Raw genomic sequence first — 27,910 nt, forward strand, 5'->3', positions numbered from 1 at the left:
TCTCACTTGCTCTGTTATCACTGTATAACTTTAACTACATCCCCAGCCCACTTTTTACTTGTTATTTTGCAGCTGGAGTCTCTTAAACTATTCTTCTGGAGTTGTCCTTGAATCATAATCCTCCTGGTCATAGTCTCTTATATAGGTGGGAGTACAGGCACAGGCACAATTGTTAATCTGGATCTGAATCTTCAGAAGTCTCTTTCCTTCTGAATCGTTAAAATTGGATGCAAGACTACAGTCCAATCAATACAAGATGCAGGGGCTTCCATTAACATTTGTAGACTATTAGTTACTCTCCCTTTTTAAAAGTGGTATTAGGAGAAAGGACCCAAGAGTCTGGGTCCTTCCGGGTTCCTAAATAAAGCTTTTCTTTCCTTGATTTATTACTGAGAGGAAAACCAACTATATTTTGCTTTTTTTTTCTGAGATAATTTTAAGGTTCATTTGAAAGGATTAAAAAATAGCTAGTAAAGTGTTATTTTTGGATGTCTATTATGCAGTTTCCAGAGAGTTCCTGAGGAAATTTTGTCTCCAGCATAGCTAGGTACCATGCAATTAAAACACACACAGGAAATGTGAATATTTCTCCTTTCTCCTGAACCTAGAATACTCTCCTACAGTATGGAATGTTGTAAATCATGCTGCGTTTCTATTTCCCCAAGCTATGTTTCTGCAGCCCAGAAGGTTCCGCTATCCAAAACATGTTTATACATTTGTCTTAGGGGAAAAAAAGCAAGGAAAATCTATAGTACAGGTTATTATACTCTAGAGCGGAAATATTAAACTTTATTCTTATGTGCATATCATTGGTTGTATCTCAGTTAAAAGGCAAACTACAAGAAAGGCTGGGAAACGTTTTAATGTGGGCCAAGGAGAAGAATGAGATTAAATTAATAGCCAGTTAAGTTTTACTTTTGCAAGATTATACAGAGTTTATTTGCAAGTAAGGGCCAAGAGTTAGTGCCATTCACACAAACACACACACCTACACCCACATACATACTACTTTCTCCTATTTGTAATTCCTTTCCTAGTAAGCCTGCTGATATCTACAATCTTTATGCAGAAAAGAGTTTATCTAATTTCCTTTCTTATAAGAGTATGTAGCTCAGTATGGGTGTCTTTACAACTCATGATCCTCCTGCCTCCTCCTGAGTTGCTGGGGTTACAGGCCTACCTACCCCCATTTCTCTCTGTCTCTGTCTGTGTTTGTCTGTCTTTTCCCCCTCTGTCTTACCCTATCATTTATGTGCAGTAATTTAAAGATACCTGAATTTTGTTATATCTTTTTACTTTGTCTTATTTTGAAAGGTCTGTGTCCTATATTGTTATTATTATCACAGTAAAGGATGTTCCCTTTATCCTCGCAGATTCATCATAGTTAGCAGCTCTGACATTAGACTGGAGGTCCTAATTGTGTCTGAGATTGACTCTGCACCAGAAAGAGCCTTATAATACTTCACCGTTAGACTAGAATGTGATGATTTGATTCATCTCCAGAAACTTGAAGACCACTGACAATGATGACTCTACCTTTGCAGCCTTTATAAAACAGGGTCTTTTAAATACCACACCAGCCACAGGCACTGAGCGCCACCTACAGGCCCAGTAGAACCTAGTACTTTCATTCAATTCCAGAAGGTTAAAGGCACTGACAGTGATAACTCTACCTTTCACCTTTATAAATGTGTCCTTTAATTACTGCACCAACCACAGGTGCTCAGCACTAGTCTGGCTCTCACAGTAGTGTGGAATTTGACACTAAAGGACTGTACATACCAGCTTCATGTACACAATTTTGGAGATAAGACACTGAGCTCTGAGAGGACTGGCCCCTTGAGAAAAGCATGTAAGATATTATAAGCTGAATTATGTGCTCTCAAAGTCTTTTCCTGTATTCTTTGCTAATCTGATAGAAATAGCAATGAACTATTAGTAAGAATTCTGGTTGGGCTGAGAGCCAATGACTCATGCCTATAAGCCTAGCTACTAGAGAGGCTGAAATCTGCTGAGATTTGGGGATCATAGTTGGAAGCCAAGTGTAGGCAGAAAAGTCCATGAGACTGTTTTGTCAATTCACAAGAAAAAAGCCTGAAGTGGGTCAAGCAAAGGAGCCAAGTAAGAGCCCAAGGCCCTGAATTCAAGCCCCAGTGTTACAAAAGAAAAAGGAGATAGCCTTTTTTTTTTTTTTACATTTACATTTAAATTTTATGAAGAAGTCATTCAGGTCTACACAGGTGCCTAATGGATGACATTCTGATACATGAAGTTGAAAACTCCATCCTCAGATTATGCTAACACAATTTTCTGAACATGTGTTGCATGAAGGGCCATGAAGTATAATTTCATATGTATTGGTGACTTCTAGTCATACTTCGGCACATGTCAGATTACCCTCCATCTTTATTCACAAGTATTCACAAACCTTATTCCTTGGAAAATTCAGATGATTGGAGTCTTGGGTCCTCTACCTCTAGGTTTGGTCACTTTGGGAATAAACTCTTTTGCAAAACTTGTTACAATGCTTGGTATACTGTACTTCTAGCAAAGTTTTATTAGGTAAAATAATATTTTTCCTTTGTTCCCTAGTAAGTAGTTTTTGAAGCTTAATGAACGGTCAGCAAATAAATGAATAAATTTAGGTATATTTAACTTGAGGTCTTCATATTCTTTTCTCATTTACACCCTGTTACATTATAAATAATGAAAAGTTCAAGATGTTAATGGGCTTTGGCTGATTTTAATATTTAAAAAGAAAAGTCCAGGCGGGAAGGTAGCTCAGTGGTAGAGTGCTTCCCTTGCATGCATGAGGCCCTGGGTTTGATTCCTCAGCACCACATAAATAGAAAAGGTCGGAAGTGGCACTGTGGCTCAAGTGGTAGATGGAGCACTAGCTGAAGAGCTGAAGAGCTGAAGAGCTGAGGGCCAGTGCCCAGACCCAGAGTTCAGGCCCCCAGAGAGGAAAACTGAAAACCATGGGAAAGTTTATTCATATAGGATTGTTATGCAAAAATAATTTTTAGCTTTCTCCATCCCTTTATAGGGGATATAAGCCTATGAAAGGCCTTTATGCAAATCAAATAGCTGATAACAAGGAACCTTACCACTCTGTCGCTGAGCACTCTACCATTTGAGCCACAGCGCTGATTCCAGTTTTCACATTTTCTGCCCAAGCTGGTTTCGAACTGCAATCCTCAGATCTGAGTAGCTAGGGTTTCCGGTATGAGCCACTGGCCCCCGACTCCCACTTCAACAATGTTGAATGCTAGTAGTTTGTTCCAAAATTCAGTGGTATGTAAGTTATGAACTCTGTGTCTCCAGGTTCAGAGCTTAACAGTAAGGAAAGAGAAATACAAATTTAAAACTTCATTCCGAGTTTGTTTCCGCTTAAAATTATGAACAATTAAGAAATAGAATACAAATAAGAAATAGAATCAGATATCTCAATGCCCAAGGCTTAATTCTTGTGCACTTTGATCACATATGGGAAAACTAAATCTAAAGGCTTTACAATGAAAATCTCTGCACAATGTTCGTAAAGAACTTAGCGTCTGGGAAAAAAACGCAGTTGTCCAAGAGTTACGCAATATGTTGCTAAAGCATCTAAAAACAAAAGTATTAAATAAAAAGTTGTCATGTGGAAAGCGAACTTTACAACTTTGGTGGGGGGGGAGAATTGGGTGGGGGGTGGGGGAAGGCTGGGAAGGGATGTGAAGGGTAAACAAAGGAGGAGGCTACAATGCTTGATAAGAAATATAGTCATTATCTTGCCTATGTAATTGTTACCCATCTGTACAGTATATTCACAATAAAAAAGAAAAAAAGTATTAAATAAAATGAAAAATAAATAAAAAACAAAAAAGCCCCAAAAGTATTACAATGAATGAAAACTGAGCTGCAACAATTACTGTCAAATGCGCGATTTTTCAATGCCTAACAAGTTAACTTTCGCTTTTTTCTACAAGAGAATAAGAATGAAGGAAAAGCAAGCCATACATATAATACATGATGATAGCAAACATTTCAATAGATCTATATTTTAAAAATTTGAGACCGGTAGCCAATCATCAGGCCTGTCTAATTATGCATGGCGCGGAATTTGAAGATTAGGACCAATCAGCAAGACTTGGCCCTTATAAATACAAATGAGAAAGAAAGGTTCCCCAATTTTTTCTAACCGTCCTCATGGCTCGTACCAAGCAGACCGCTCGTAAGTCCACCGGCGGCAAGGCGCCCCGCAAGCAGCTGGCCACCAAGGCCGCTCGCAAGAGCGCTCCTGCCACCGGCGGCGTGAAGAAACCTCACCGCTACCGTCCCGGTACCGTGGCGCTGCGCGAGATCCGGCGCTACCAGAAGTCGACGGAGCTGCTGATCCGCAAACTGCCGTTCCAGCGTCTGGTGCGCGAGATCGCGCAGGACTTCAAGACCGACCTGCGCTTCCAGAGTTCGGCTGTGATGGCGCTGCAGGAGGCGAGCGAAGCCTACCTGGTGGGTCTCTTTGAAGACACTAACTTGTGTGCCATCCACGCCAAGCGTGTCACCATCATGCCTAAGGACATCCAACTAGCGCGCCGCATTCGCGGAGAGAGAGCTTAATTTTCGCTCCCTAGTGCCAGTCCCAGCTGTAAAACCCAAAGGCTCTTTTAAGAGCCACCTACGCTTTCACTTGGGAGAGCTGGAGCATTAGAGTAAAAAGTATGTACGGGGGGAGGAGCGTTTTACAGCGGCTCAGAGCTGGAGGGACCTCCGAGTGTCCTTGTAGACAAATGTTTGCAAAAATACACAAGTGAGGTGCCTTTCATGATTAAATGGGTGGCCCTTACAAGGGCCTTTAGAATAGGTAAAAAAATGCCAGTAGCAAAACTTAGCCGCCGAAGCCGTAGAGGGTGCGGCCTTGGCGCTTGAGCGCGTAGACGACGTCCATGGCGGTGACGGTCTTGCGCTTGGCGTGCTCAGTGTAGGTGACAGCGTCGCGAATCACATTCTCCAGGAACACTTTTAGCACCCCGCGAGTCTCCTCGTAGATCAGGCCGGAGATGCGCTTGACCCCGCCACGGCGGGCCAGACGCCTAATTGCGGGTTTTGTGATACCCTGGATATTGTCGCGAAGGACTTTACGGTGGCGCTTAGCGCCGCCTTTCCCAAGGCCTTTGCCACCTTTACCGCGACCAGACATAGTGTAAGATTGCTGAAAACCAGCTTCTTAAAGCGCCCTCTGCAGTTCCTTATATATCAGCAATGCGGACCTTTTAGAAAACTGAAATGGCGCGGGCGGGAAGGAGACTTTTGTATCCGCCTCTCCTTCATCTTATTGGGTGTCTCCTACCATGTGAATTCTGAATCCAGGTCTCGGCGACCTCTTGTAACATGCATGTGTCTCCCCACTGTTACGTACAAATCCAACCTGTTTTACAATTTGTAAAACAACAAAAAAGTGCATATATATGTGCGCGCGTGTGCTGTAGCACTCTAAACTGAGGAACATGCGAGCAATTTTTTTTCTCATAGTTGATTTTCAGCTTTACAACTTAATATCCATTTTGCCCATAATGAAGCTGTGTATTTGACAATAGTATATACAGTACACTCTTTTCTGTAGATAGGTACTGATAAGGAGGACCCTACTTGTACTTTTCTTTGTTCAATTTAGAAACTGTCTGCAATGTAAAGAATTCCAGGTTTGGAGAACTAGGTCTTTTCTACATCGTGTGTGTAAACTTGGCCTTGAGTCTTCTGATCTTGCCACCCATTACTGCTATGTAGTGTATCACAGTGAACAACATTTGCTAGATAATAGGATTAACAAAAGCAGCTTGGATGCATTCTGTGAAATGTCCAAATAATAAATTATGGAGGTAATGTGCTCAAAATCATAGTGTGATATGTTCAAACATATGACAAATGCCTTCTATTTCCTAGACAGGTAATTAAAAATAAAAATCTTTTCTTTGATGGTGCTTATTTCTCAAGTGCTTGCAAAGCAAAGTATTCATTTCCTTAATTTAGAACTTACCTGTGGCTTAAGAGTTACCTCAAGTACCTCCTTGCTTAGACATATTTATTTCCTATTCTCTTGCATGGAGGCACCAAAAGGGCATCAGGTACTTTAAAAGGAGTAAGGTTCCCTGACTGGAAGTTAAAATATACTTCATTTCTCACTTACCTTCTGAACACATTTGATTCTAACAAAGCTTTACTTTCTTTGTATTCATTATTTTTCCCCCAATTCTCTTTCTTGGTATTTATTCTATGTTTACTTCTTTTGAATTATTTGAAATGCACTGTTCCATTTTGCAATTCTTAGGAATAATTCCTGTAGAATGACCAACTGAACAACAGTAATATTTCTTGGGCATTTATTAAGGCTAACTTCAGCCTGTATTGCCCTCCAGGAAGGGAAGAACTTATTTTAAAAAATATTGGAATTAGTCAGTAGCTCATTTACTGTGAATTTGATCATGAGATCCAGTAGGTTTGGCAGAGAATTAATGGTGATATCAATAATTCAACTGTAATTATTATTGCAATCATAATCACAGTTGCATTTTAATTCTATCTTTAGGTCTAGGCTTTCAGCAATATGAATGTATATACCCAAAAGGACATTCACATAATGGTTTACATGATAGCAAACCATCCCTTCCTCAAACTACTACGTTTCTCAGAGGAGTTACTGATGCTTCTCATCCAGTTCTGTTAGATGACATCGTTTAAACAGATTTGTTTATATTTATGCTATATAGCATGGCCTTAGGCCTTAAACACTGCTTCCAGTCTTGTCACCCAATAAATAATTGTTTAAGTGAAGTTGCTTCTGTGGAATTAGTACATTTTTGGAAAAATGATATTGTAGAAGTTGATCAACCTGCCTTCAATTATGTGAAAAAAAGCCTCAAGTAATCATTGAGCCATAAATGATAGTTTGGAATAAAGCCAGAATGGTTGCTTGGAAAAATGAGTAATTGCTTAAGGAAACAACAAAATACATTTCTTGTTCATTGTAAGAAATATAGGGCATCATTTTTGTATTTGCTTAGACACTATTACTTTTTTGCTTAATTATATAACAATTCACAATTTTATCAGGAGTGTTATAACATAAGATGAATGAGATCATTAATGGTCACTCGTGTTTGCCTTCAAATTTCATTCAGGTCATTGGGTGCACACATTATAGCCTAGTAAGTTCAGTGATATCAACTTTCAGAAATAGATTTTTTTGTTCGTTATGGTCAGTTTTGCAGCGTTAAGATTTGAATTACAATCTTGAAATATAGGAAATATACAGATATGTTCATATAAGAGCAAAAGCCTTAAAACCAGGTGTCAGTCGTTACAATATTAAGAAAATTGGACATGAAGATGAATGCTATCTCAATATTTTTATTACATATCTAATAAAATATATCATGCTATTCTATTAATCGTCAGTTGCGTTTTGTTTTTTCTTTTTTTTTGGTAGATGAGTTTCTTGGTCACTCATATCTATTCTAGGTTTGAAAAATCTGCTTAGAACTCTTTAGAAGGAGAATGGAACAGTTTTAGCCCCATCTTCTTGAATAAGTTTAAATCACTAAAACACGCGAATCAACCCAATTTACATATTGGCATCTCAAATATTTTAAAAATATATTGTTCTTTTAATAAATAATCATCCTTGCTGTATATACAGCATTCTATTCCAGTGCCAATTCCTAGATCGGTGCAAACAGCTCGAGGGTGAGTCTGTGCTATTGCTCCTGCGAAAAAACTTAATTTTCCTAATCACTTGAGTAAAATGAAGTTTATTTATATGATTTTGGGAAGATAAGAATGCGCAGAACAATGCCGTGATAAAAACATTTGCAAATGAAACCCGGAGAAATTGTATTTTTAAGGAAAACCCGAAAGTTGTCTGAATCTGACCGAAGTTTGAAAGAGAGTTGGGGGAATCAGGGAAGTTTCAGAATGCCAGTTTTGATGCTAGGTGTAGAAAGTAAGGCAACCATGAAGCCTAAACCCTCTCGGATCAGTTTTCCACAAGTTTCTAGTTATTTCGTTCGTAGATTTTTAATATTTTTATTCTTTTTTAAGTGGCAACAAACACAGTCACAAGGCAGAGCCGAGGAGTCCTTTTCCAGCCGCGCAGTGCTTGGAGCAGGGAACCAATCATCACTCAGCGTCTCTCTATATAAACCCAGAGCCTTCCGCGCAGGGGACAAGCCATTCTCACAGTTTGAGCTTACTTTTGGCTCTTCTTACGAGGCAGAAAGATGTCGGAGACTGCTCCTGTTGCTCCCGCAGCCCCCGCACCTGCGGAGAAAACACCTACGAAGAAGAAGGCGAAGAAAGCTGGCGCTGCCGCTGGGAAGCGCAAGGCGACCGGACCTCCGGTGTCCGAGCTCATCACCAAGGCTGTGGCCGCCTCCAAAGAGCGCAACGGGGTGTCTCTGGCCGCGCTCAAGAAGGCGCTCGCGGCAGCCGGCTACGACGTGGAGAAGAACAACAGCCGCATCAAGCTGGGTCTGAAGAGCCTGGTGAGCAAAGGCACCCTGGTGCAGACCAAGGGCACCGGCGCCTCCGGCTCCTTCAAGCTCAACAAAAAGGCGACCTCCGGGGAGGCCAAGCCCAAGGCCAAGAAGGCGGGCGCGGCTAAGCCTAAGAAGCCTGCCGGCGCAGCCAAGAAGCCGAAGAAGGCGACTGGCTCCGCCACTCCGAAAAAGAGCGCCAAGAAGACCCCTAAGAAGGCGAAGAAGCCAGCAGCGGCTGCTGGGGCCAAGAAAGTTGCCAAGAGCCCGAAAAAGGTGAAGGCAGCCAAGCCAAAGAAGCCTGCCAAGAGTCCTGCAAAGGCGAAAGCCCCTAAGCCTAAGGCTGCCAAGCCGAAGGCTGCCAAACCCAAGGCTACGAAGGCCAAGAAGACCGCCCCGAAGAAGAAATAAGATTGTGGTAGGACGTCCTGCTGTGAAAATCTCAACGGCTCTTTTCAGAGCCACCCACATATTCAATTCAAAAGAGCTGAGCTTTGGGTGACAATTTAAAGCTGAATTATACTGGGCTTTTTAGGTTGGGGTTCTGAAGTGTCAGATGCAACAACCCTTATTTTATAATTTAAAGGGTTTATGTGTTTGCCTTCCCTCCAGTGTCTTTCATGCTGGTCCTGGCGTACCTATTTTCCCCTTTTTTTAAAGTGCCATTTTGAGCTGCGCTGCGTGTTGTATGTTTGGGCTTTGATCTGAGGTTACCCAAGTCCCTAGATTGGGAGGGGCGGAGCATGAACGCTCGTGGAGAACTGGTGCTGGGAGAAGAGGGCGTTTTCGACCTTGTTTTTCGCGCCTAAAACGTTAAAAGAGTCGACTCTCGGTAAGCCAATCCGGGAATTTTATTATAGGCTTGGCCGGTGTCGTAAGATTCGCTTTCCCATTGGCCTGGGGGTTGTGTGTTAGTGACTCGGTTGAAATTTACCCAATCATGACATACCTTTGGACGTTCTTTTTATTTTTATTTTTTATGAAGAGGGAGTGCCCAACCAATCACAGATTGACATATTAAAATTTGCTTACGTGTTCAGGCAGCCATTCACGGCGCAGAATTCTCCCTCCCCTAACGACCAGTTAAAGGGGGAATTCTTTTCGGCAATTCCTTTTCATTGTCATTGTACTTGAATCTTTATTCCTCCTCCGCCCCCTTCCGGAATTCCAAGGTACTGGGCTAGACAAAGGACGTCTTCGGCGGCGATCCTTTCCCACCCGCAATACCGGGGTTCGAACTCGCTGCCCTGGAATGCTGGCCTGGCGCGAAGTCGGCGAGTTGTGCCTCCAGCTCTTTGTCCGTTTTTCACATTTACTCTATCATATTTCTTCATAGATTATTTACATGATTTTAGGGAGCCGGGGATTTCTGTCCCCACTTACCTATTAGGTCAGTACACAAGAGGGAAACCAAGCTTTTGACAATGCTGCGTGGTTTGCCAGTGGCACCTAAGTTGGACAAAGAAAGCTGTAGGAACAAGGATTTATTCTGGGTGGTCTAGCATTTTATCGCTGCACATATTTATATTTACTCTTTGTTGGATAGTACTTCATCTTGGTGATAAGTACTGAAAACACGAACTGTGGATGTAAGAGCAAAAAGTACATCTAAAATGCAATTCAGTAGTGAGTTAACATCAGTCACAGGACTTTGAAGTGGTGTTCTTCAAACTGACATTTTTATTCCTATTACTGGACTTTAATATGCTACCAAAGGCGTACATACATATGACTATATGTACTTAAAAAATTGGAAGTGTTTTGATGTTACTGCCTGTCTTATTTTTTACACGTGCTCTATGTACTTAACCATCATTTAAAGAGGACTACAGTCATAGCTTTAGCGGTAGTGCACCTGACTTTTATAATTCTATACCCTGCCTGAGTTCAAATTCTAATGTTGCCAACAATAACAATGAGCACCAAATCCACAAAACAGGTCTTGAAACCCTGAACCTCAAGATTGAAATGGCTGTTCATGTTATTTCTTTGTTTAGAACACTATTATATTCCTTTCAACAGCTAATAACTTTCAATTTTACCTTTCAAGCTTTGTATGTGTATGTGTATGTGTGTGTGTGTGTGCTCACATGCATGGGGCTTGAATTCAACCTGGATGTGGTCCCATCGCATTTCAGCTCAATGTTATTTCTCTACCACTTGTGTCATGCTTCCACTTCATGATGTTTGTGTTTACCTGGAGTTCAAGAGTCTCAAGGACTTTATTGCCCCAGGGTGACTATAAACATCAATCCTCAGATCTTAGCCTTCGGAGTAGCTCAAATTGTAAGAATGAGCCACCAGGGCCGGGCTCCTAATAAAAAACAAAAGCTAAAAACATTTTAAATTTTCTCGTTCAAAACAGTTCTGTGTTTTCAAAGCCAGAGATACATCTCATAATTTTCCTTTCTAGAGAAGATAGAAAGGTTCAGTCGCTTTTTGAGAATTGCTTTGTTGAAAAGGAGATGTGGATAAATAGAGAAATGCAAACTTGCCAGAAATCCTCTTAAAAACAAGAGATTTAGGGTTGTGAATGTGGCTTAATGGTAGCTTGCTTAGCATGCAAGAAGCCTTGGGTTTGATTCCTCTGTACCACATAAACAGAAAAAGCCAGAAGTGACACTGTGGCTTAAGTGGTAGAGTGCTATCCTTGAGCAAAAGAAACTCAGGGACAGCCTCCAGGCCCTGAGCTCAAGCCGCAGGAATGAGGAAAAACAAAAGGAAAATCCAAAACAAAATAAACTAAGAGCTTGAATCTATCACAGAGAAGGCAGAAAGGGAAAGATCTGGGCCTTGCTTTCCCTGAAGATAAGGTGTCAAGGTCAGTAATGCTAATCAAACTTACTCCTATTTTTTTTTTTTTGGTGGTAGAGGCTTTTGACCTTTTCTAGGGAAGCAATGCCACTTGAACCATATCCCTAGCCCAGTTTGCTTTAGTTACTTTTAGGTTGTTTTGACCTGGCCAGCTTACACAAGAGCTGTTATTAACAATCCTCAATAATTGGCATGGCAGATTGAACCAGCTTGTTGAGATAGGGGTTACATTAACTTTTTCTCTAGGTTCGACTTCAATCGTGATCTTCCTTATCTATCTCCCTAGTACATGGGATTACTGGTGTGGCCCACTGTTTTTAGTTCCTCCAGTCCTTTAATGTTTGTAAATACTTGTTGTATTACTGCTAAACTTTGGCCTTTTTTATAGAGTACTGGCATTAGGTGTACTTAAAATGCTTACTTTATACTTAAGGAAATTGTGCTTTAGGAGATGCAATAACCTGAAAGGAATACTTTTTCTCAGTAACTAAATTAACCTATCTTTCCTCATACTGCTTCTTACCTGTAATAGAAAAGGTGTAAGGGCTGGGAAGGTGGCTCAGTGGTAGAGCGCTTGCCTTGCATGCCTGAGGCCCTGGGTTCAATTCCTCAGCACCACATAAGCAAAATGAAAAAAGCTGGAAGTGGCGCTGTGGCTCAAGTGGTAGAGCGCTAGCCTTGAGCTGAAGAGCTGAGGGACAGCGCCCAGGCCCAGAGTTCAGACCCTACGACCGGACCCAAAAAAAAAAAAAAAAGAAAAAAAAAGAAAAGGTGTAAGTTTTTTTGTCCCTTTTAAGACTTATTGATGGCTGAGTACTTTGCTTTGTATTGCTTATATTTGAAACAATAACATTGTACTTTCTACCTTCCCAGTATACCTGGTTATAGATTGGTTCTCTTGAACTGGAGCTGGCAGATCAAAAGTCTTAATTATGTACATCCTTCAGTCATTAAAAAAATTCAGGTTGGTATTTAAGGGATTCCTCTTGAATCTAACATTTTTCTCTTCCCATTTTGGCTATCAAAGTAAGGATGACTTCATTCTTTCCTTAATTTGCCACCCTCTTGTACCTAAATTCTGGCCATTCTCAAAAACCAAACATATTCTTTACAATGGTCACTGTTCCATCATTGTCTTTGTTTATGGGAAAACATAGCATCTTTTTTATAATAATATCTTCTGTTCACATTGGTGACAGTAATCTAATTTAAAAATCTAGTTACATGTCTTTTGCATAATTATCTTCTGAAAAATTCGATGACAGTATTTCCTCTCATTAATTAATAAATCCATACTTGATTTGCCTTGTTTCTTCCTATGCTGTTTCTGTGTGATTTTTTAAGATATGATCAATTGGTTTACATTATTGCATGGAATGAAGCTGATTATAGTTATTTCCACTTGCATTTATGTATGAGAAAGACAGGGTTATAAATATTTAGTTCCTTACACAATCTTCTTCTCTGAGGCTCATTCCCTTGCTTATTGAAATATGCCATCCTAGGGGCTGGGAAGGTGGCTCAGTCGTAGAGCGCTTGTCTTGCATGCATGAGGCCCTGGGTTCGATTCCTCTGCACCACATAAGCAAAAAGAAAAAAGCTGTAAGTGGCCCTGTGGCTCAAGTGGTAGAGCGCTAGCCTTGAGCTAAAGAGCTGAGGGATAGCACCCATGCCCAGAGTTCAGGCCCCAGGACCAGAACCACCCCCTCCCCCCCAAAAAAAAATCGCCATCCTAAAGTTTGGGCAAAAGTATAAAATTGAAACAAAAATGTATAAGTACACCTTTGCAAATAAAAATATCTTCATATTTTCAATGTTAATAGTTGTCATGGTTAGGTGGAGTGGAGAAGATTTGGGGAATAATGGAATTTAGTTTCTTTTAGCTATCATTTCCATTAGATAACCTTGTTGGTTTATTTATTGTTTTAAATTACATGATCTCTTTCCTTACCCATTATAAATGGTCATGTTCTTTGCTGACATCCATATAACAAAAGACAGGTTAATAAAGACAATGAAAATTTTCACTGATCATTGTTTTGGAAGATATTTGTAAAGGTCAGAAACCTAAATAAAACTATATTCTATGTCTTTTTTTTTTTTGTCTGTTTCTTAGTGTTTATTCTGGTCCTGTCACTTGAGCTCTGGGCCTAGACACTGTCCTTGAACTTTTTGGCTCAAGACTAGTATCCTACCACTTGAGCATTAGCTCCTCTGCTTTTTGCTTGTTAATTGGATATGAGAGTCTCACGTTTTTGGAGTATGCTAGCAGTGAAGAATGAACCTAAGATTTCGGCCTTCTAAGCAGCTAGGATTACAGGTGTGACCCATTAGGTAAACTGCTTTTTTATCTTCCTGTTCTGGGAAGGATAGCCCTGTAGAAATGATGGTACTAAATGAATATAATGTCCAGATTCTTCTTGGCCTCTCTATGTGGTATTCATTCCTTTTGGCCCTTGGTTATACTTTTTTAAAAAAATTATCTTTTTGTTTTTATTGTGAAAATACCATACAGAAGGGTTACAATTACAAGGGCAAGATAGTGAGTACATTTCTTATCAAGCATTGTTGTCTCCTTTGTTTCCCCTACCCATCCCTTCCCTTCTCCCCTCCTCGTGGTTATACTCTTTCTTAAATGGATTTACTATCAAGGGAATTAGGTCAGAGAATTTTGTTGCTGACAGTTTCAAGTCAGTAATGCTAGGGAATATGAGAACATTAAATTGCTTTGGGGAAAAGTGGCTTTGTTCTCCATTATCAGTAGAGGAAGAGGACTTAGAGTTTTCTATGTCTTACCTGGGGAGAAAAGGGAGCCATGACAGGACAGTAGCTTAGAAAACCAGTTTCTGAGGCTTTCACTTCAAAATCTAGTTTTTTAAGTCCCAACAATGCTGAAAGGCAGTCACATAATCCAGAAATGTATACACAACACAACGTGCCAACATGAGTATATCAGAGAATTATGTGTTAGTATTTGTGATCTTCCAGAAAAAAGTTTCAACTTATTTTAAAAAGTCTGGTATTGATCATTAGTCTGTGCAATCCCCCCCTCACCTCCCACCTTTGGGAGTAGGGTGGGGTGAGTAGGTGGGGGAAGACCTTGAATGTGGTGTTTTCACTTGTGTCATAAACCTATACTGCTGCACAGAAAGAAAAATTTTCGATGTTAAATGCTTCTCTATTAGTTCACATATATGTAGTTTTACTACAGTACAATAAAACCTCCCAATCTTAGAGGACTGTATACATTTAAAGTCCAACCATTCCTTTTAGCATATACAGTATGAAAAATTGTATTAGTACAAGAAATCTTACTTCAATAGCCACTTTTTACAGAAAATAAGACCCTCAGGAATGCTCTTTTGCTATAAGCTGAATTCTTGGGAAGTTTTATAGTATAGATACAACTGCTGTATATACAAAATGTCTCAAGTCCCCTTTGTCCCCTTCTCCCCTCCTTACTTCTAGTATGTCATCACTAACCCTTCCTTGCTCTTTCCTGTACCATCAAATATGGCCTTATATAACTTCCCACAATTGCCTTAGCAGATTACAATGAGAAAAGTAACTTCTCAAGGATATTCGTTTGATTTTTTTTCTTTTAGGAACCTGTCCTGAGGATTGAATTCAGAGCTTGGGTGCTGCTGTCCCTGAGCTTTACTAAATGCTAACCAGTGGCCTGACCAATTGAGGCACAAGTACATGTCTGCCTTTTTTGGTAGTTAATTGGAAATGTTTCATGGACTTTCTTGCCAGGGTTCTCTTCGAGGTGTTATTCTCAGATCTCAGCCTTCTGAGTACATAGGATTGCAGGCCTGGGTCACCAATGCATGGCCTGCAAGTAAGTTTTCACTGCTGATTCCTTCACAATGGGATATAAAGTTAATATTTAATGCCCCTGGAGTGAAATCCGTGACAAAATCTTGTTATCCCAATAAATCATGAAGCCACAGGCAGGGCCTTCAAACTCATTTATATAACCTAAGCATTTACACACTAAAAAACACAAAGTGTATTCAATTTCTTAAAGTACTCAAATGGACTGGCAGCTGCCCATGTGTTAGACCCCAAACCTGCTGATCACAACAGTGATTTACACTGAAAAACTTGGACCTTCGGACGAGTAATTCCAGCAACGAGCATTCTAAATTCAAGGTTCAATTGATTTGATCTGAATTACTTTAGGATCAAGTAGGTCAGTGATAGAGAGCAGGCTAACATTCTGAGCAATCACACCATTTACGAGCATCTACAGCACTTTCTACAGATCAAGTGTTGGCTCTTAAAAGAGCCTTTGCGTCTTTAGCTTTGATACCCACGAGAAAGCTATTTAAGCCCTCTCCCCACGGATACGACGTGCAAGTTGGATGTCCTTAGGCATAATAGTCACCCGCTTGGCGTGGATCGCGCACAAGTTGGTGTCTTCAAAGAGACCCACCAGGTAGGCTTCGCTCGCCTCCTGCAGCGCCATCACAGCCGAACTCTGGAAACGCAGGTCGGTCTTGAAGTCCTGCGCGATCTCGCGCACCAGCCGCTGGAACGGCAGTTTGCGGATCAGCAGCTCTGTCGACTTCTGGTAGCGCCGGATCTCGCGCAGCGCCACGGTGCCGGGACGGTAGCGGTGAGGCTTCTTCACGCCGCCGGTGGCGGGAGCGCTCTTGCGAGCGGCCTTGGTGGCCAGCTGCTTGCGGGGCGCCTTGCCGCCGGTGGACTTGCGAGCGGTCTGCTTGGTACGAGCCATGGCTCCAGATGAGAACAAAAATCGAGAGGAGAACGGGCCTTAAGAGCTGTGTATTTATACCGGAACCAAATCACTCAGGTTGCATTCTGGGCATTTTTTTTTAACTCTTCCGTTGGTGAATATAGGAAGTGGTTCAGCGTTCTACTATTGGATTTTCTTTTACATGCAGTTTCTCATTGGTCAAAGGCGGTTGCTAGACAATCCCCTTAATTTTTTTCCCTTAAAAATCCTTTACATTCGCTACATTTACATGCTTTATGTATTGTCTTGAACGCTATTTGCACAAAATAGAATCTTTATCGCTCTTTATGAAAAAGAATTCGGTGTTGGGTGTTTGAATCAATAGTAGAGCAGTTGTCTAGCTTTCCGAAGTTTGGGCTGTACCCCCACAAAAACCTTTTAAATGTATCTTCATAAGCCTTAAATTTATTACATTCATCACATTTAGAGTGAAGAAATCTACCTCAGTCTTTTCTAAGCTCTTGTTTAAAGGCGGTTTGGTTTATTTGAAACGGTTAACTCGTCATCTCTGCTCTTTATGACTGGCAAGTTTAATGACAGCCACGAAACCTTGAAAATTCTCTACAGATTTGCTTATATCAGTAGAATGTATGGAAGAGAGGCAATTTTTGACACATTAAGGCTTCTTCACACACTTCTGTATCCCACGTCAATTCTTTCCTTTGGTTTTGTCGATCAAACCTGATCATTTACGATCACTTCAGAAATATACAAAAAACGTTGCATGGAATAGTTCTTAGTCAGCAAATTACTGAAAATTTCCATCTATTGCCTTAATGATCACTTTAACTATTTAATAAACGGTTGGGTTATTTCGCTGTCTTTTTCGACCAATCAGTGATTCGAGTCACACACCCTCATTTGCATATTTCGGGTCAATGAAATTTTGAGACCCTTTGACCATCTGAATCAGTTTCAGTATTCAAACCTTATATGTTTCATTATCATAAAGTATACAAGGAGCTTAGCGCGATGTTTAAAACGTGTCAATGTGTTAGCAACTGTAAAGTCCGGGCAGGGAATTTGGCTCAGTGATGAGTGCTTGCCTTGCATGCATGAGGCCATGGGTTCGATTTCTCAGCAGCACATAATCCAGAAGTAGTGCTGTGGCTCAAGTGGTAGGGCACTAGCATTGAGCTTAAGAGCTGAGGACCAGAAAGCACATGAAAGGTTTAGCCTGACTGCAGTAAAAACTCTTAAGGCAAAGGTGTTCAGCGCTTTTGTGTGAAAGGATAGATGGCCCTGAAAAGGGCCTTTGATGTAAGTATTAAGTGGTAACTTAACCTCCAAAGCCGTAGAGCGTGCGTCCTTGACGCTTAAGCGCGTAGACCACATCCATGGCTGTAACAGTTTTGCGCTTGGCATGCTCCGTGTAGGTGACAGCGTCCCGGATCACGTTCTCCAGGAACACTTTCAGCACCCCGCGGGTCTCCTCATAGATCAGGCCGGAGATGCGCTTGACTCCTCCACGGCGTGCCAGGCGACGGATGGCGGGCTTGGTGATTCCCTGGATATTGTCACGGAGGACCTTGCGATGGCGCTTAGCACCGCCTTTTCCTAGCCCCTTACCACCTTTGCCACGGCCAGACATTATTGTGTTGGGTAGGAAGAACTGAGTGACGACTCCTAAAGAAACGCATACTTAAAATCACACTGCGGACCTTATTGAAAGCAGGAAATACTGGCGGGAAAGCGTGAGAGGAGGGGTCAATGAACTTACTCTCCCACAACAATGCCCTTGATGCCCTTCCACGAATGCCTGAGTGGTATTTGTATGTTTCTTCTCATTTCCCGACTGGAACAATTCATTTCTTTTTAGAGCAGTTAAAACGTTCTTTTCAATCTTAGTCTTGAAACTCTTGCAACCATGCCATCATCTGTCTTGCATAGAGAATGTCTGAAAACCTGAAATATTGCTATCCATTTTAGAAGCATACTTGAATTTCAATTGCCCTTTCCTTCTGATTAAAAAAAGAAAGGTACTCTTAAGTATAATGGTCAGTGGCATTCGTATAATGATCTAGGGAGTGAATACATTTTATGTTCACCATTGTAGAAGGATTATATCTTTTTTTGGTAGCATGGATGTTTGAATTAAATATATTTCAAAGAAATTTTGGATTGAAGTGAGAATGAGATATTATTAAAAAGCATTTATAGAAACGAAGGGAGGCTTTTTAAATGTATGAAGGAAGAAACTATAGAAAATAGTATTAGTCTCACCTTTGGTTCTCAGCTCTACCCAGATGTGAGCCCCTCCCATCCCTGGAGTTCTTGCTTTACAGCTGGACCCTCCCTCTCTCCACCTAGCTGCACCCATGCTCCCTTCTGCCTCACTTATGGCTGTCAGACCCCTCCTGCTACTTGGATGGTGATGGAGGCCATGTGCATCCTCTTGGGGGAAATATGGCTCCTCTAATAAACCTTATAATAATCTTTCTCCTGTGCCTGCCTCTGCATGGTCCCCTGGGATGGATGTGTGGGGACCCTTCATTACTAAAATTTGAATTCAGAGGTAGCATGTCAGTAGGCGGGTACTGTTTGAAAATCCATGCTAACCTTTTGCTAAATATGTATTTTCCTGGGATAGAGCATGCAAAATATGTTTTTTTCTTGTTACACAGGCCCTATGTATTTTGGTATTTTGTGTCTTCTGTCACTTTCCAAGAAAATATTTAAATTAATTATTGTCCCAAAACTTTAAGCCTTAAATGTATGTACAATATATTTCTCTTCTGTTAAAAAAAAATATGAAACTGGGTTCCAGTGGTTTATGCCTGTAATCCTAGCTACTGAACAGATTCAGATCTGAGGGTCACTGTTCAAAGCCAGACTAGACAAGAAAGCCCATGAGACTTATCTCCAATTAAGAATCCTTAAAAAAAAAAAAAAAACCCAAAAAAGAAAAAAAAAATCCATCCATTTGGTGTTGTAGTCCAGATGATAGACTGCAACCTTTAGCACAAAAACTTAGGGACAACGCATAGGACCTGACGAAGGACTGTAAAAAAGTTTTGGAAGTATAAAAATAATTCATGAAGTGAATGTAAATTTGAAATGCATGTATCTGGAAGACTCAAAATCCAAGAAAGACAAAAAATTCTTATTTGTAACTTAATTATTGTATTTATCAAACTAATATATCGTTTACTTTAGTGTCTATAAAAGTTAAATTGTATAGTATTTGCTCAATCACTATAGTGAGGAAAAGTGACAGTGGGATAATTTATCTTGCCCATATTATGTAATATTCTTTGCATTGAGGAATCCCAGTACAATAAGAACTTTTAGAGTGGAAAGTAAGAAAAACAGGAATGGCTAATATCTTTTGTAAAACAGATTACAGGCCTCAAAAAGGTTTGTGGTAAAATATACTTTCCTCATCTAACTATGTACTGTTCTTTACAGTTGATTTATGAAACTCTAGGCTTTCATGTGATAGTAATCTAAATCACTTCCATTTAGTGGAACAGATATTCCTCCAGATGTTTATTAATTTTTGATTATTCAATCAAATGGAAAACATGGAAACAAATAATTATTTGTTAAATTGGCTAAAGGAATTTATCACAAATGTACCCATTACCTGAATTATGTCACTATAAGCCCTTTGTACATCACCTTTTAGAATAAGAATAAAAATTATACTGGAGGCTTACTTGTTTTAATTGGCCTTAGTTCCTACTTCCATTTAGTTCCTTCCCTGATTAAACATGGTGGCCATAAAACCAAAAGCATAGAACACACAATTTAAAATACATTTATGCTGGGCGCTGGTGGCTACACTTGTAATCCTAGCTAGCTACCTAGGAGGCTAAGATTTGAGTATCAGAGCTTATAGCCAGCCCAGGAAGGAAAGTCATCTGACTCTTATCTCCAATTAACCACCAGAAAACTAAAACTGGCACTGTACCCTGTTGGTAGAGCAGTAGCTGTGAGCTGAAGAACTCAGGGAGAGTGCCCAGGCCCAGAATTTAAGCCCCACAATGGACAAAAAACCACCCCAGTACTCCAAAAATAACCTATATATCTAAATCTATTTATGTATCTATATATTACAGGTCAAAGAGAAATGTATTTTTTATGACCGAGGATAAACTGGTTCTTAAAGAGGTTTTTTTTTTTTTGTCACCTTGTATACTTTGTAGGTTGAGCAATAGTTTTTTTTTGGGGGGGGGGTCCGGTTGTGGGACCTGAACTCTGGGCCTGGGCGCTGTCCCTCAGCTCTTCAGCTCAAGGCTAGCACTCTACCACTTGAGTCACAGCGCCACTTCCAGCTTTTCTTTTTTCTTATGTGGTGCCCAGGGCCTCATGAATGCAAGGCAAGAGCTCTACCACTGAGCCACCTTTCCAGCCCCAAGCAATAGTTTCTTAATGGCTTTGTCACTGCCATGTACATGACAAGAAAGTGGAAAATGTCAGCAGAAAAGTAATTCACTTTCTTAGTATATTCTTTGAAGATACCAAATCTACTAAAGAGAGAGATTACTTTGTAAGATCATAGTCTCAAAGGAATAGGCTTCTAACTGGAATCTGCTTCTATTAAACTATAGGAGGGGCACATGTGTTTAATTTTAATTAGTAATATATTGACGTTTTGTCAAATTTTGAGTTGTTACTATTCTCTAATGTAAAATTGTTTGTTTCAAACTCATGCACCATGCATATTCTTGATGTCCCAAATTGAACAATGTTTGCCTGATTAAATGATTCCTTCAGTGAGGAATTATATATGGCAAAATATGCATCATGTAAGACTTGGTTTACAATTTTATATTTTACCATAACTGTTACCCTTATGAATCAGGTTCCTGAGGCCTGTCCAGTGGATTTTTACTTCCAATCATTATTAGATCCTTCCACTCCTAGACATAGACTTCAGTTGTTATGCGGCTCTAATTGAGTCGTCGTTTTGACAGAATGGGTTGGGTGGATAATGGTGGTGCTTCTTCAAACTGATAGGCAGTACTCTTGTGGGACATCCTAGTAGGCATCCGGTCCAGTAGCTACAAGCGTTTTTGTTCTGCTTTCATCTTATAAGACTACAATATATTAATGGATAGAAGATACTGGGCTTTCTCTACCTTGTGCTTCAAGTTTTTGGCAGTCTGCTTGCTTTAAAAAAAACTGATGTTGCAACCGACCTCTACTTCGTGGTATGGTAGCTGCCTTTATGATTAAAAATTTTGTAGCTTGGAAGTCTTTCCCAGCCTACTTTCGAAGCAAGGTTCTGAGATCTGTTTCTTTACTGAACACGTTTTTAGTATAAGGAAGCATTCTAGCTCTTCAATGAACAAATAGGTGGCTCTGAAAAGAGCCTTTGTTGTTTGGGCAGTGGCCCATCCAGGGCTGGTTAGCAGTTTTACTTGCCCTTAGCTTTGTGATGACTCTCGGTCTTCTTTGGCAGCAGAACAGCCTGAATATTGGGAAGGACACCGCCCTGCGCGATTGTCACGCGACCAAGAAGCTTGTTAAGTTCCTCATCGTTGCGGATAGCTAGCTGCAAGTGGCGTGGTATAATACGGGTCTTCTTGTTGTCACGCGCAGCGTTGCCCGCGAGCTCCAGGATCTCGGCGGTGAGGTACTCCAGCACTGCTGCGAGGTACACAGGAGCACCGGCTCCTACACGCTCTGAGTAGTTTCCCTTGCGGAGAAGGCGATGGACTCGTCCGACTGGGAACTGAAGGCCGGCCCGGGACGACCGTGTTTTAGCCTTAGCTCTAGCTTTTCCTCCTTGCTTGCCACGTCCAGACATTGCAGAAAAGCACGCGTGAAAAAAGCAAAACAGATCAGAGTACAAAGCAGAACAGAAGTGGTTTGAATTACCAATAAGAAGCTACTTATAGTCCTAGAGGGACTTGTGAAAAGTGAGATCAGATTGGTTACAGTCATGTTTTGCAGATGAGCCAATAGGAAATTGAGCTGTTGGTATCAAATTTACATATTGACATCACTACATTCCTTTCAAATCAGAAATGGCTTTTCTTGGATCATGATTTGCATACAACCATTATAAATAATGGACAGTCTTCACATTGCTCCATTTTCTCTTTCTCACAACACTTACACTGTGTCTTTGTCATGCCTGAGCCAGCGAAGTCCGCTCCCGCGCCTAAGAAGGGATCGAAGAAGGCGGTGACCAAGGCGCAGAAGAAGGATGGCAAGAAGCGCAAGCGCAGCCGCAAGGAGAGCTACTCGGTGTACGTGTACAAGGTGCTGAAGCAGGTCCACCCGGACACCGGCATCTCTTCCAAGGCCATGGGCATCATGAACTCGTTCGTGAACGACATCTTCGAGCGCATCGCGGGCGAGGCGTCTCGCCTGGCGCACTACAACAAGCGCTCGACCATCACGTCCCGGGAGATCCAGACGGCCGTGCGCCTGCTGCTTCCCGGGGAGCTGGCCAAGCACGCCGTGTCCGAGGGCACCAAGGCCGTCACCAAGTACACCAGCTCCAAGTAAATGTAGTTCTGCAGCCACACCGGTAAACCAAAGGCTCTTTTCAGAGCCACTCACTGTTTTCACTATCTGGGCTGCGCGTTTGTGTCGTGTTGCGAGCTAAGTCTTCGTGGAGGTGGTGTTTTGGTGAGACCAACAGTCCATGTTTCCAAGTTGTTTACAGCACATTAGCAATATGTGAACAGCCCTGAAAAGAGCCTTTTGGTTTGGGGGATGAAAAGCCAGCTGCTCATTTGGAGCAGGTGTACTTCGTAACGGCCTTGATGCCCTCGGACACGGCGTGCTTGGCCAGCTCCCCGGGCAGTAGCAGGCCCACGGCTGTCTGGATCTCCCCACATGGTCGAGCGCTTGTTGTAGTTTGCCAGCGCGACCCCTCGCCCGCGATGCGCTCGAAGGTATTCACGAAGGAGTTCATGATGCCCATGGCCTTGGACGAGATGCCGGTGTCCGGGTGGACCTGCTTCAGCACCTTGTACACGTACACCGAGTAGCTCTCCTTGCGGCTGCGCTTGCGCTTCTTGCCGTCCTTCTGCGCCTTGGTCACCACCTTCGACCCCTTCTCGGGCTCGGGAGCGGACTTCGTTGGCTCAGGGATAGTGAGAACTGCCTTTAAGGTCTCAAAAAAATAGTTCTAGAAATGCGTGTCCAATTTTTACAGGGCGTGTATGCAAGTATGTCTAAACCTGTTACATTTTTTTAGCCTGTTACATTTTATATAGTCCAAATTTAATATAAATGGATACAATCACATTACCAGTTCGTTATATGCAAATAAGGTTCATGTATTCTTCACTGTGATTGGTTCATGTCGCACTCTTAGCCAATGAATGGTTGTAATTTACAATATGGTGAGCAAGTATATTTGCTGCACTTTCATTTTGGTAGTATTTTTGTCCTTTCTTTGAGGCTTTTTTTATTAAAAATTAAAAATGTACGGACGTGGAAAGCAGGGAGGGAAAGCCCGCGCTAAAGCTAAGACTCGCTCATCTAGAGCTGGTCTCCAGTTCCCCGTGGGCCGTGCACCGCCTGCTCCGCGGGTTGGAGCCGGTGCTTCGGCGTACCTGGCAGCTGTACTGGAATACTTAACTGCTGAGATTCTTGAGCTTGCTGGTAACCCGGCCCCCGATAACAAGAAGACCCGCATCATCCCGCGCCATTTGCAACTGGCTATCCGTAATGACGAGGAACTCAATAAGCTGTTGGGCAAAGTCACCATCGCACAGGGTGGCGTGTTGCCAAACATACAGGCTGTTTTGCTCCCCAAGAAAACGGAGAGTCACTACAAGGCCAAGGGCAAGTGTGGTGTATCAGATGTCATCTAACCAAAGGCTTTTAAAAGAGCCATCCATCCACTCATTCGCTAATAGAGCCATTTGCTCTAGAATTTTAGAAGTGTATTTTGAACCTGAGGCATACTAATCCTCAGCTCTCAAACTAGCCAAATGGCTGGTCGGTTTAGCATCTCTAAATGTCAAAGGAGGCAAAGATCACAGAATGCCATAAAGTTGTGATAACTCATTGGTTATAAGATTTGTTCTTTTTTCACGGTACTTGTATTAATCTGGGCATCATTTGACTACAAACCAGTACTTAATTTCATCTGCCAATTGGTCTTAATATTGCATTGACTTGGAAAAAACAGTATTTTTCAGTGTTTTTTTTTTTTTTTTTTTTTTTTTTGCTTATTAAATGTCACTTAAGGGTTTTGAACTGGCCACATGTGAACATATTTTGGTGGTGTATGTGCCTACAATATAAACTTCAGATTTGAAGTTTCTGTTCGTGGTTTTGATGCCCCTACAGTTAAGTTCTTAATATTTAATAAAATTAAGTTTAAGGATCTGCTGTTTAGTCATATTTGGGTTACAAAATTATTTGGACAGTAATATCAAGTGTATGGTTACAAAACAATGAAAGTTTTCTTATCCTTTGGTTGGTGATGGGGCTTGAACTCGGCCTGGCCGTGGTCCCTCAGCTCAAGGCTATAATGCTCTGTCACTTTAGCCATAGGGTCACTTCCAGTTTCCTAATGGTTTATTGGAGATAAGAGTCTCAGGGACATTTCTGCCTGGGCTTTGAACTGTGATCCTCAGATCTCAGCCTCCTGAGGTTCTAGGTTTACAGTCATGAGCCACCGGTGCCAGTTAATTTCTAGCATCAAAATTTAAACTTTTTTACTCAGCAACTTATGTCATCCCATGATATGGTAAATAAATTTCTGATTACAAACAAAAACAACACTTGAAAATGGATGACAATGGCATGAAGTGATAGAGGTTGAAAACAATTTTAGCTGGTGGATCATATAAAATGCTATGTGTTCTAAACAGGAGGTTCACATAAGTTCCTATGTGACCTAAATGCTCTGGCTCTTGAGTGAACGTCACCATCAGTATCTTTGCTGTAGATGATAAGGGACAGTCAATCTTATCCAATTAGAACAAGATTCTCTGTCAATATGATCAGGACTTCAAAAAAATCTCAACTTGGCGGGGTGCCAGTGGCTCATGCCTGTAATCCTAGCTACTCAGAAGGTTGAGATTTGAGGATCATAATTCAATACCAGTCCCGGTAGGAAAGTTTCTGTGAAACTCTTATCTCCAATAAACCACCAGAAAACCGGAAATGGCACTGTGGCTCAAGCGGTACAGTACTAACTTTGAGCTGAAGAGCTGAGGCACAGTGCCCAGGCTGAGTTCATGCCCCAGGACAGACAAAACAACAACAACAAAAAAAATCTGAACTTCGTGATATCCTTATATTATTTTTTATTGGTATATTAAATAACTACATCCACCTGATGACTAATATGTAATATAGTATAGCAGTGATATGTATGAGTAATATTTGAGATGTTGACAACTACAGTGTGATGTTAGTAATATCACATCCTGCCAATCACACTTAGTCTAAATTCATAAATGGAACAAATACTATGATTTACTTATAAGTTGGTTAAATAAAATAAGGACATAATATTACATCTCTCCATTCCCAGATCCCATGTTCACTGTCTTTGTAAAGAATCCTACTCTTTCCATGTATAGTAAACTCATGAAAGATATGTGATAAATTGCGTTGCTTTTCAAATCTTGGATAGATGGGGAAAGGCACAATCCTGAAAGCACCTGAACTCCTCAAACATTTCAATGACTTAAGTGTAAGTATTTACTGTTGGCTTTGGTGAAGTCATCTGTTCTGGCTGACATTCTGGCTGCTCAAATTCTGCTTGGCTTCCTGTAACTCAGGCTGCCCTGACCTGGTTTGGCCATCTGGTCTGGCCACAATCACTAAACCCATCTACAACAGTTTCTAGCTCTCCCTCATTCTTTCTGGTCCTCTCTATAATTACCCTCCCTAGCTTAATGGCCACCACTGTTCTCCATTCCCAAAGGAGGCAGACTGTCACTCTGTCATTTAAATTCTTTCTTCCGACGTGTGTGTGTGGTGTGTTATCCAGTCAAGACATTTAAGTTATCATTTCGATGAATTCTGAAAAACAAAAATCATTAAATTAGGGCACATTTAGGCACGTCACTTTACAGTGGTGAATTCCTCAGGTTTTTCTATGAAGCCAAGTTTAACTTGGAACTTGCTATGTAGTCCAGGGTATCCTCAATCATTTGACCCTCTTGCCTCAATTTCTTTTTTTTTTTGGTTCCGGTCGTGGGGCCTGAACTGTGGGCCTGGGCGCTGTCCCTCAGCTCTTCAGCTCAAGGCTAGCGCTCTACCACTTGAACCACAGCGCCACTTCCGGCTTTTTACTTTTTGCTTATGTGGTGCTGAGGAATCGATCCCAGGGCCTCATGCATGCAAGGCAAGCGCTCTACCACTGAGCCACCTTCCCAGCCCATTGCCTCAATTTCTTGAGTGCTGAAATTACAGGTTTGTTGAGCTGCCATATCTAGTTTAGAGAGGTGAATCTTGAGAGAAGAAGCTCAAGGCAACCAGTTCTATATGTCACTATCATGTGCAATGGTTGCACATACGTAATTTAAATATTTCAAGTGCTTTGAATGAATTGTCTTTATATATATATGTATATATGTATATATGTTCTAGAATTAGATTTTAATAAATATTTACAAAAAAACCAATATCACTTGCCCAAGACCAAGATTACATGTACAGAACGTGGTATGTAGTAGAGTATATCACTAGTGGTCTGGGAACTAGTGGTCTGGGAACTAGCATGTGGTAAAAGATACAATAGTAAACTTTATTACTGGTATAGCCAATTCAAAAACTTTCAATGCACTGATTTAGATCTTCATAGATTTGTAATGTAATGATACAAAGTTTTCAATCTTCAGTGTTTCTTTTCACGTGATTTTTCTTTTTCTTTTGTTTTGGTGCCAGTCCTATGGCTTGAACTCAGGCCCTGGGCACTGTTCTGAGCTTCATTTTGCTCAAGGCTAGCACTCTAACACTTGAACCACACCACTACTTCAGGCTTTTCTGGTTTATGTGGTATTGAGGAATAGAACCCAAGACTTCAAGTATGCTGGACCAGCACTCTACTACTAAGCCACATTGCCAGCCTCTCACTTGATTTTTTTAAATCTATAAATTTCATAGGCTTTTTAGTTCCTCATTGAGCCTCTGGGGCACAAGCATGATCGGGTGAACAGACATAAATAAGTTAGACCTTGGATTTTAAACAGTAATGGTATGCATTATTACTGCTGCATTTAAACCAGAAGAGAATGTTTTGGATTATCGGAGGGACCAGTGTCTGATTTGTTGATAGTGCAGGAACTATACAAACAAGCATTCTGAACTCACATTAAAACATAGGAACACATATTAAATTATAATTGCAGGCTAGACATTGTCTCTGGCTTTACACTTACAGTATATTAGCAGGAGTTAAAAGTTCAGAAGGGAACTGACTGTGGGCGGGACTTTGGGCGGGAACTTGACTAGGGTTTCCACCCCTAACCTTGTAGTTCTCAAACAGGTCCGTCATGTCAGTATAAAAGCTCTGGGAAGACTACACGAAAGGTACTTCGCTTTTCTTTTTTGCAGTTCAGTTTCAAGATGTCTGGGCGTGGTAAGGGTGGAAAAGGTTTAGGTAAGGGCGGTGCTAAGCGGCACCGGAAGGTTCTTCGAGACAATATCCAGGGCATTACTAAGCCTGCTATTCGCCGCCTTGCTCGCCGTGGCGGAGTCAAGCGTATTTCTGGTCTTATTTACGAAGAGACCCGAGGTGTTCTCAAGGTGTTTCTTGAGAACGTCATCCGCGATGCCGTTACCTACACGGAGCACGCCAAGCGCAAGACCGTCACAGCCATGGACGTGGTTTATGCCCTCAAGCGGCAGGGCCGTACTCTTTATGGCTTTGGCGGCTAGAGCTTCAGCTTGA

The 27,910-nt window shown here is 41.3% G+C and overlaps 10 protein-coding genes across 10 annotated transcripts; 5 read left to right on the forward strand and 5 right to left on the reverse strand.

Annotated features, from left to right (window-relative positions):
* Positions 1-4,188: 4,188 nt before the first annotated feature.
* Positions 4,189-4,599, forward strand: LOC138827840 (histone H3). The gene has a single exon (XM_070023455.1). The coding sequence runs from the start codon at positions 4,189-4,191 to the stop codon at positions 4,597-4,599; it is 411 nt and encodes a 136-aa protein (XP_069879556.1).
* A 268-nt stretch (positions 4,600-4,867) lies between these two features.
* Positions 4,868-5,179, reverse strand: LOC138827841 (histone H4). Its single transcript, XM_070023456.1, has one exon. It carries the CDS (start codon positions 5,177-5,179, stop codon positions 4,868-4,870), a length of 312 nt encoding a protein of 103 aa, XP_069879557.1.
* A 3,037-nt stretch (positions 5,180-8,216) lies between these two features.
* On the forward strand, positions 8,217-13,397 carry LOC138828366 (histone H1.3). The gene has a single exon (XM_070024407.1). It carries the CDS (start codon positions 8,256-8,258, stop codon positions 8,919-8,921), a length of 666 nt encoding a protein of 221 aa, XP_069880508.1. The 5' UTR covers positions 8,217-8,255; the 3' UTR covers positions 8,922-13,397.
* On the reverse strand, positions 9,233-23,422 carry LOC138827701 (histone H2B type 1-M-like). The gene is made up of 6 exons (XM_070023320.1): positions 23,417-23,422; positions 22,779-23,176; positions 12,992-13,019; positions 10,043-10,118; positions 9,894-9,959; positions 9,233-9,315 (listed from the first exon to the last, which is right to left on the reverse strand). The coding sequence occupies exons 1-6, from the start codon at positions 23,420-23,422 to the stop codon at positions 9,233-9,235; spliced, it is 657 nt and encodes a 218-aa protein (XP_069879421.1).
* On the reverse strand, positions 13,711-16,075 carry LOC138828364 (histone H3). The gene has a single exon (XM_070024405.1). It carries the CDS (start codon positions 16,063-16,065, stop codon positions 15,655-15,657), a length of 411 nt encoding a protein of 136 aa, XP_069880506.1. The 5' UTR covers positions 16,066-16,075; the 3' UTR covers positions 13,711-15,654.
* On the reverse strand, positions 17,366-17,678 carry LOC138828365 (histone H4). Its single transcript, XM_070024406.1, has one exon. It carries the CDS (start codon positions 17,675-17,677, stop codon positions 17,366-17,368), a length of 312 nt encoding a protein of 103 aa, XP_069880507.1. The 5' UTR covers position 17,678.
* On the reverse strand, positions 21,323-21,875 carry LOC138827842 (histone H2A type 1-B). Its single transcript, XM_070023457.1, has one exon. It carries the CDS (start codon positions 21,839-21,841, stop codon positions 21,449-21,451), a length of 393 nt encoding a protein of 130 aa, XP_069879558.1. The 5' UTR covers positions 21,842-21,875; the 3' UTR covers positions 21,323-21,448.
* LOC138827843 (histone H2B type 1-C/E/F/G/I) lies at positions 22,153-22,565 on the forward strand. Its single transcript, XM_070023458.1, has one exon. It carries the CDS (start codon positions 22,168-22,170, stop codon positions 22,546-22,548), a length of 381 nt encoding a protein of 126 aa, XP_069879559.1. The 5' UTR covers positions 22,153-22,167; the 3' UTR covers positions 22,549-22,565.
* A 52-nt stretch (positions 23,423-23,474) lies between the features above and the next one.
* LOC138827702 (histone H2A type 1-like) lies at positions 23,475-23,867 on the forward strand. Its single transcript, XM_070023322.1, has one exon. It carries the CDS (start codon positions 23,475-23,477, stop codon positions 23,865-23,867), a length of 393 nt encoding a protein of 130 aa, XP_069879423.1.
* Positions 23,868-27,578: 3,711 nt separating this feature from the next.
* LOC138827845 (histone H4) lies at positions 27,579-27,910 on the forward strand. The gene has a single exon (XM_070023460.1). It carries the CDS (start codon positions 27,586-27,588, stop codon positions 27,895-27,897), a length of 312 nt encoding a protein of 103 aa, XP_069879561.1. The 5' UTR covers positions 27,579-27,585; the 3' UTR covers positions 27,898-27,910.

The sequence above is a fragment of the Dipodomys merriami genome, unplaced genomic scaffold, assembly GCF_024711535.1.
Source record: "Dipodomys merriami isolate MVZ:Mamm:240054 unplaced genomic scaffold, mDipMer1.0.p SCAF_16, whole genome shotgun sequence".
Classification (NCBI taxonomy): Eukaryota; Metazoa; Chordata; class Mammalia; order Rodentia; family Heteromyidae; genus Dipodomys; species Dipodomys merriami.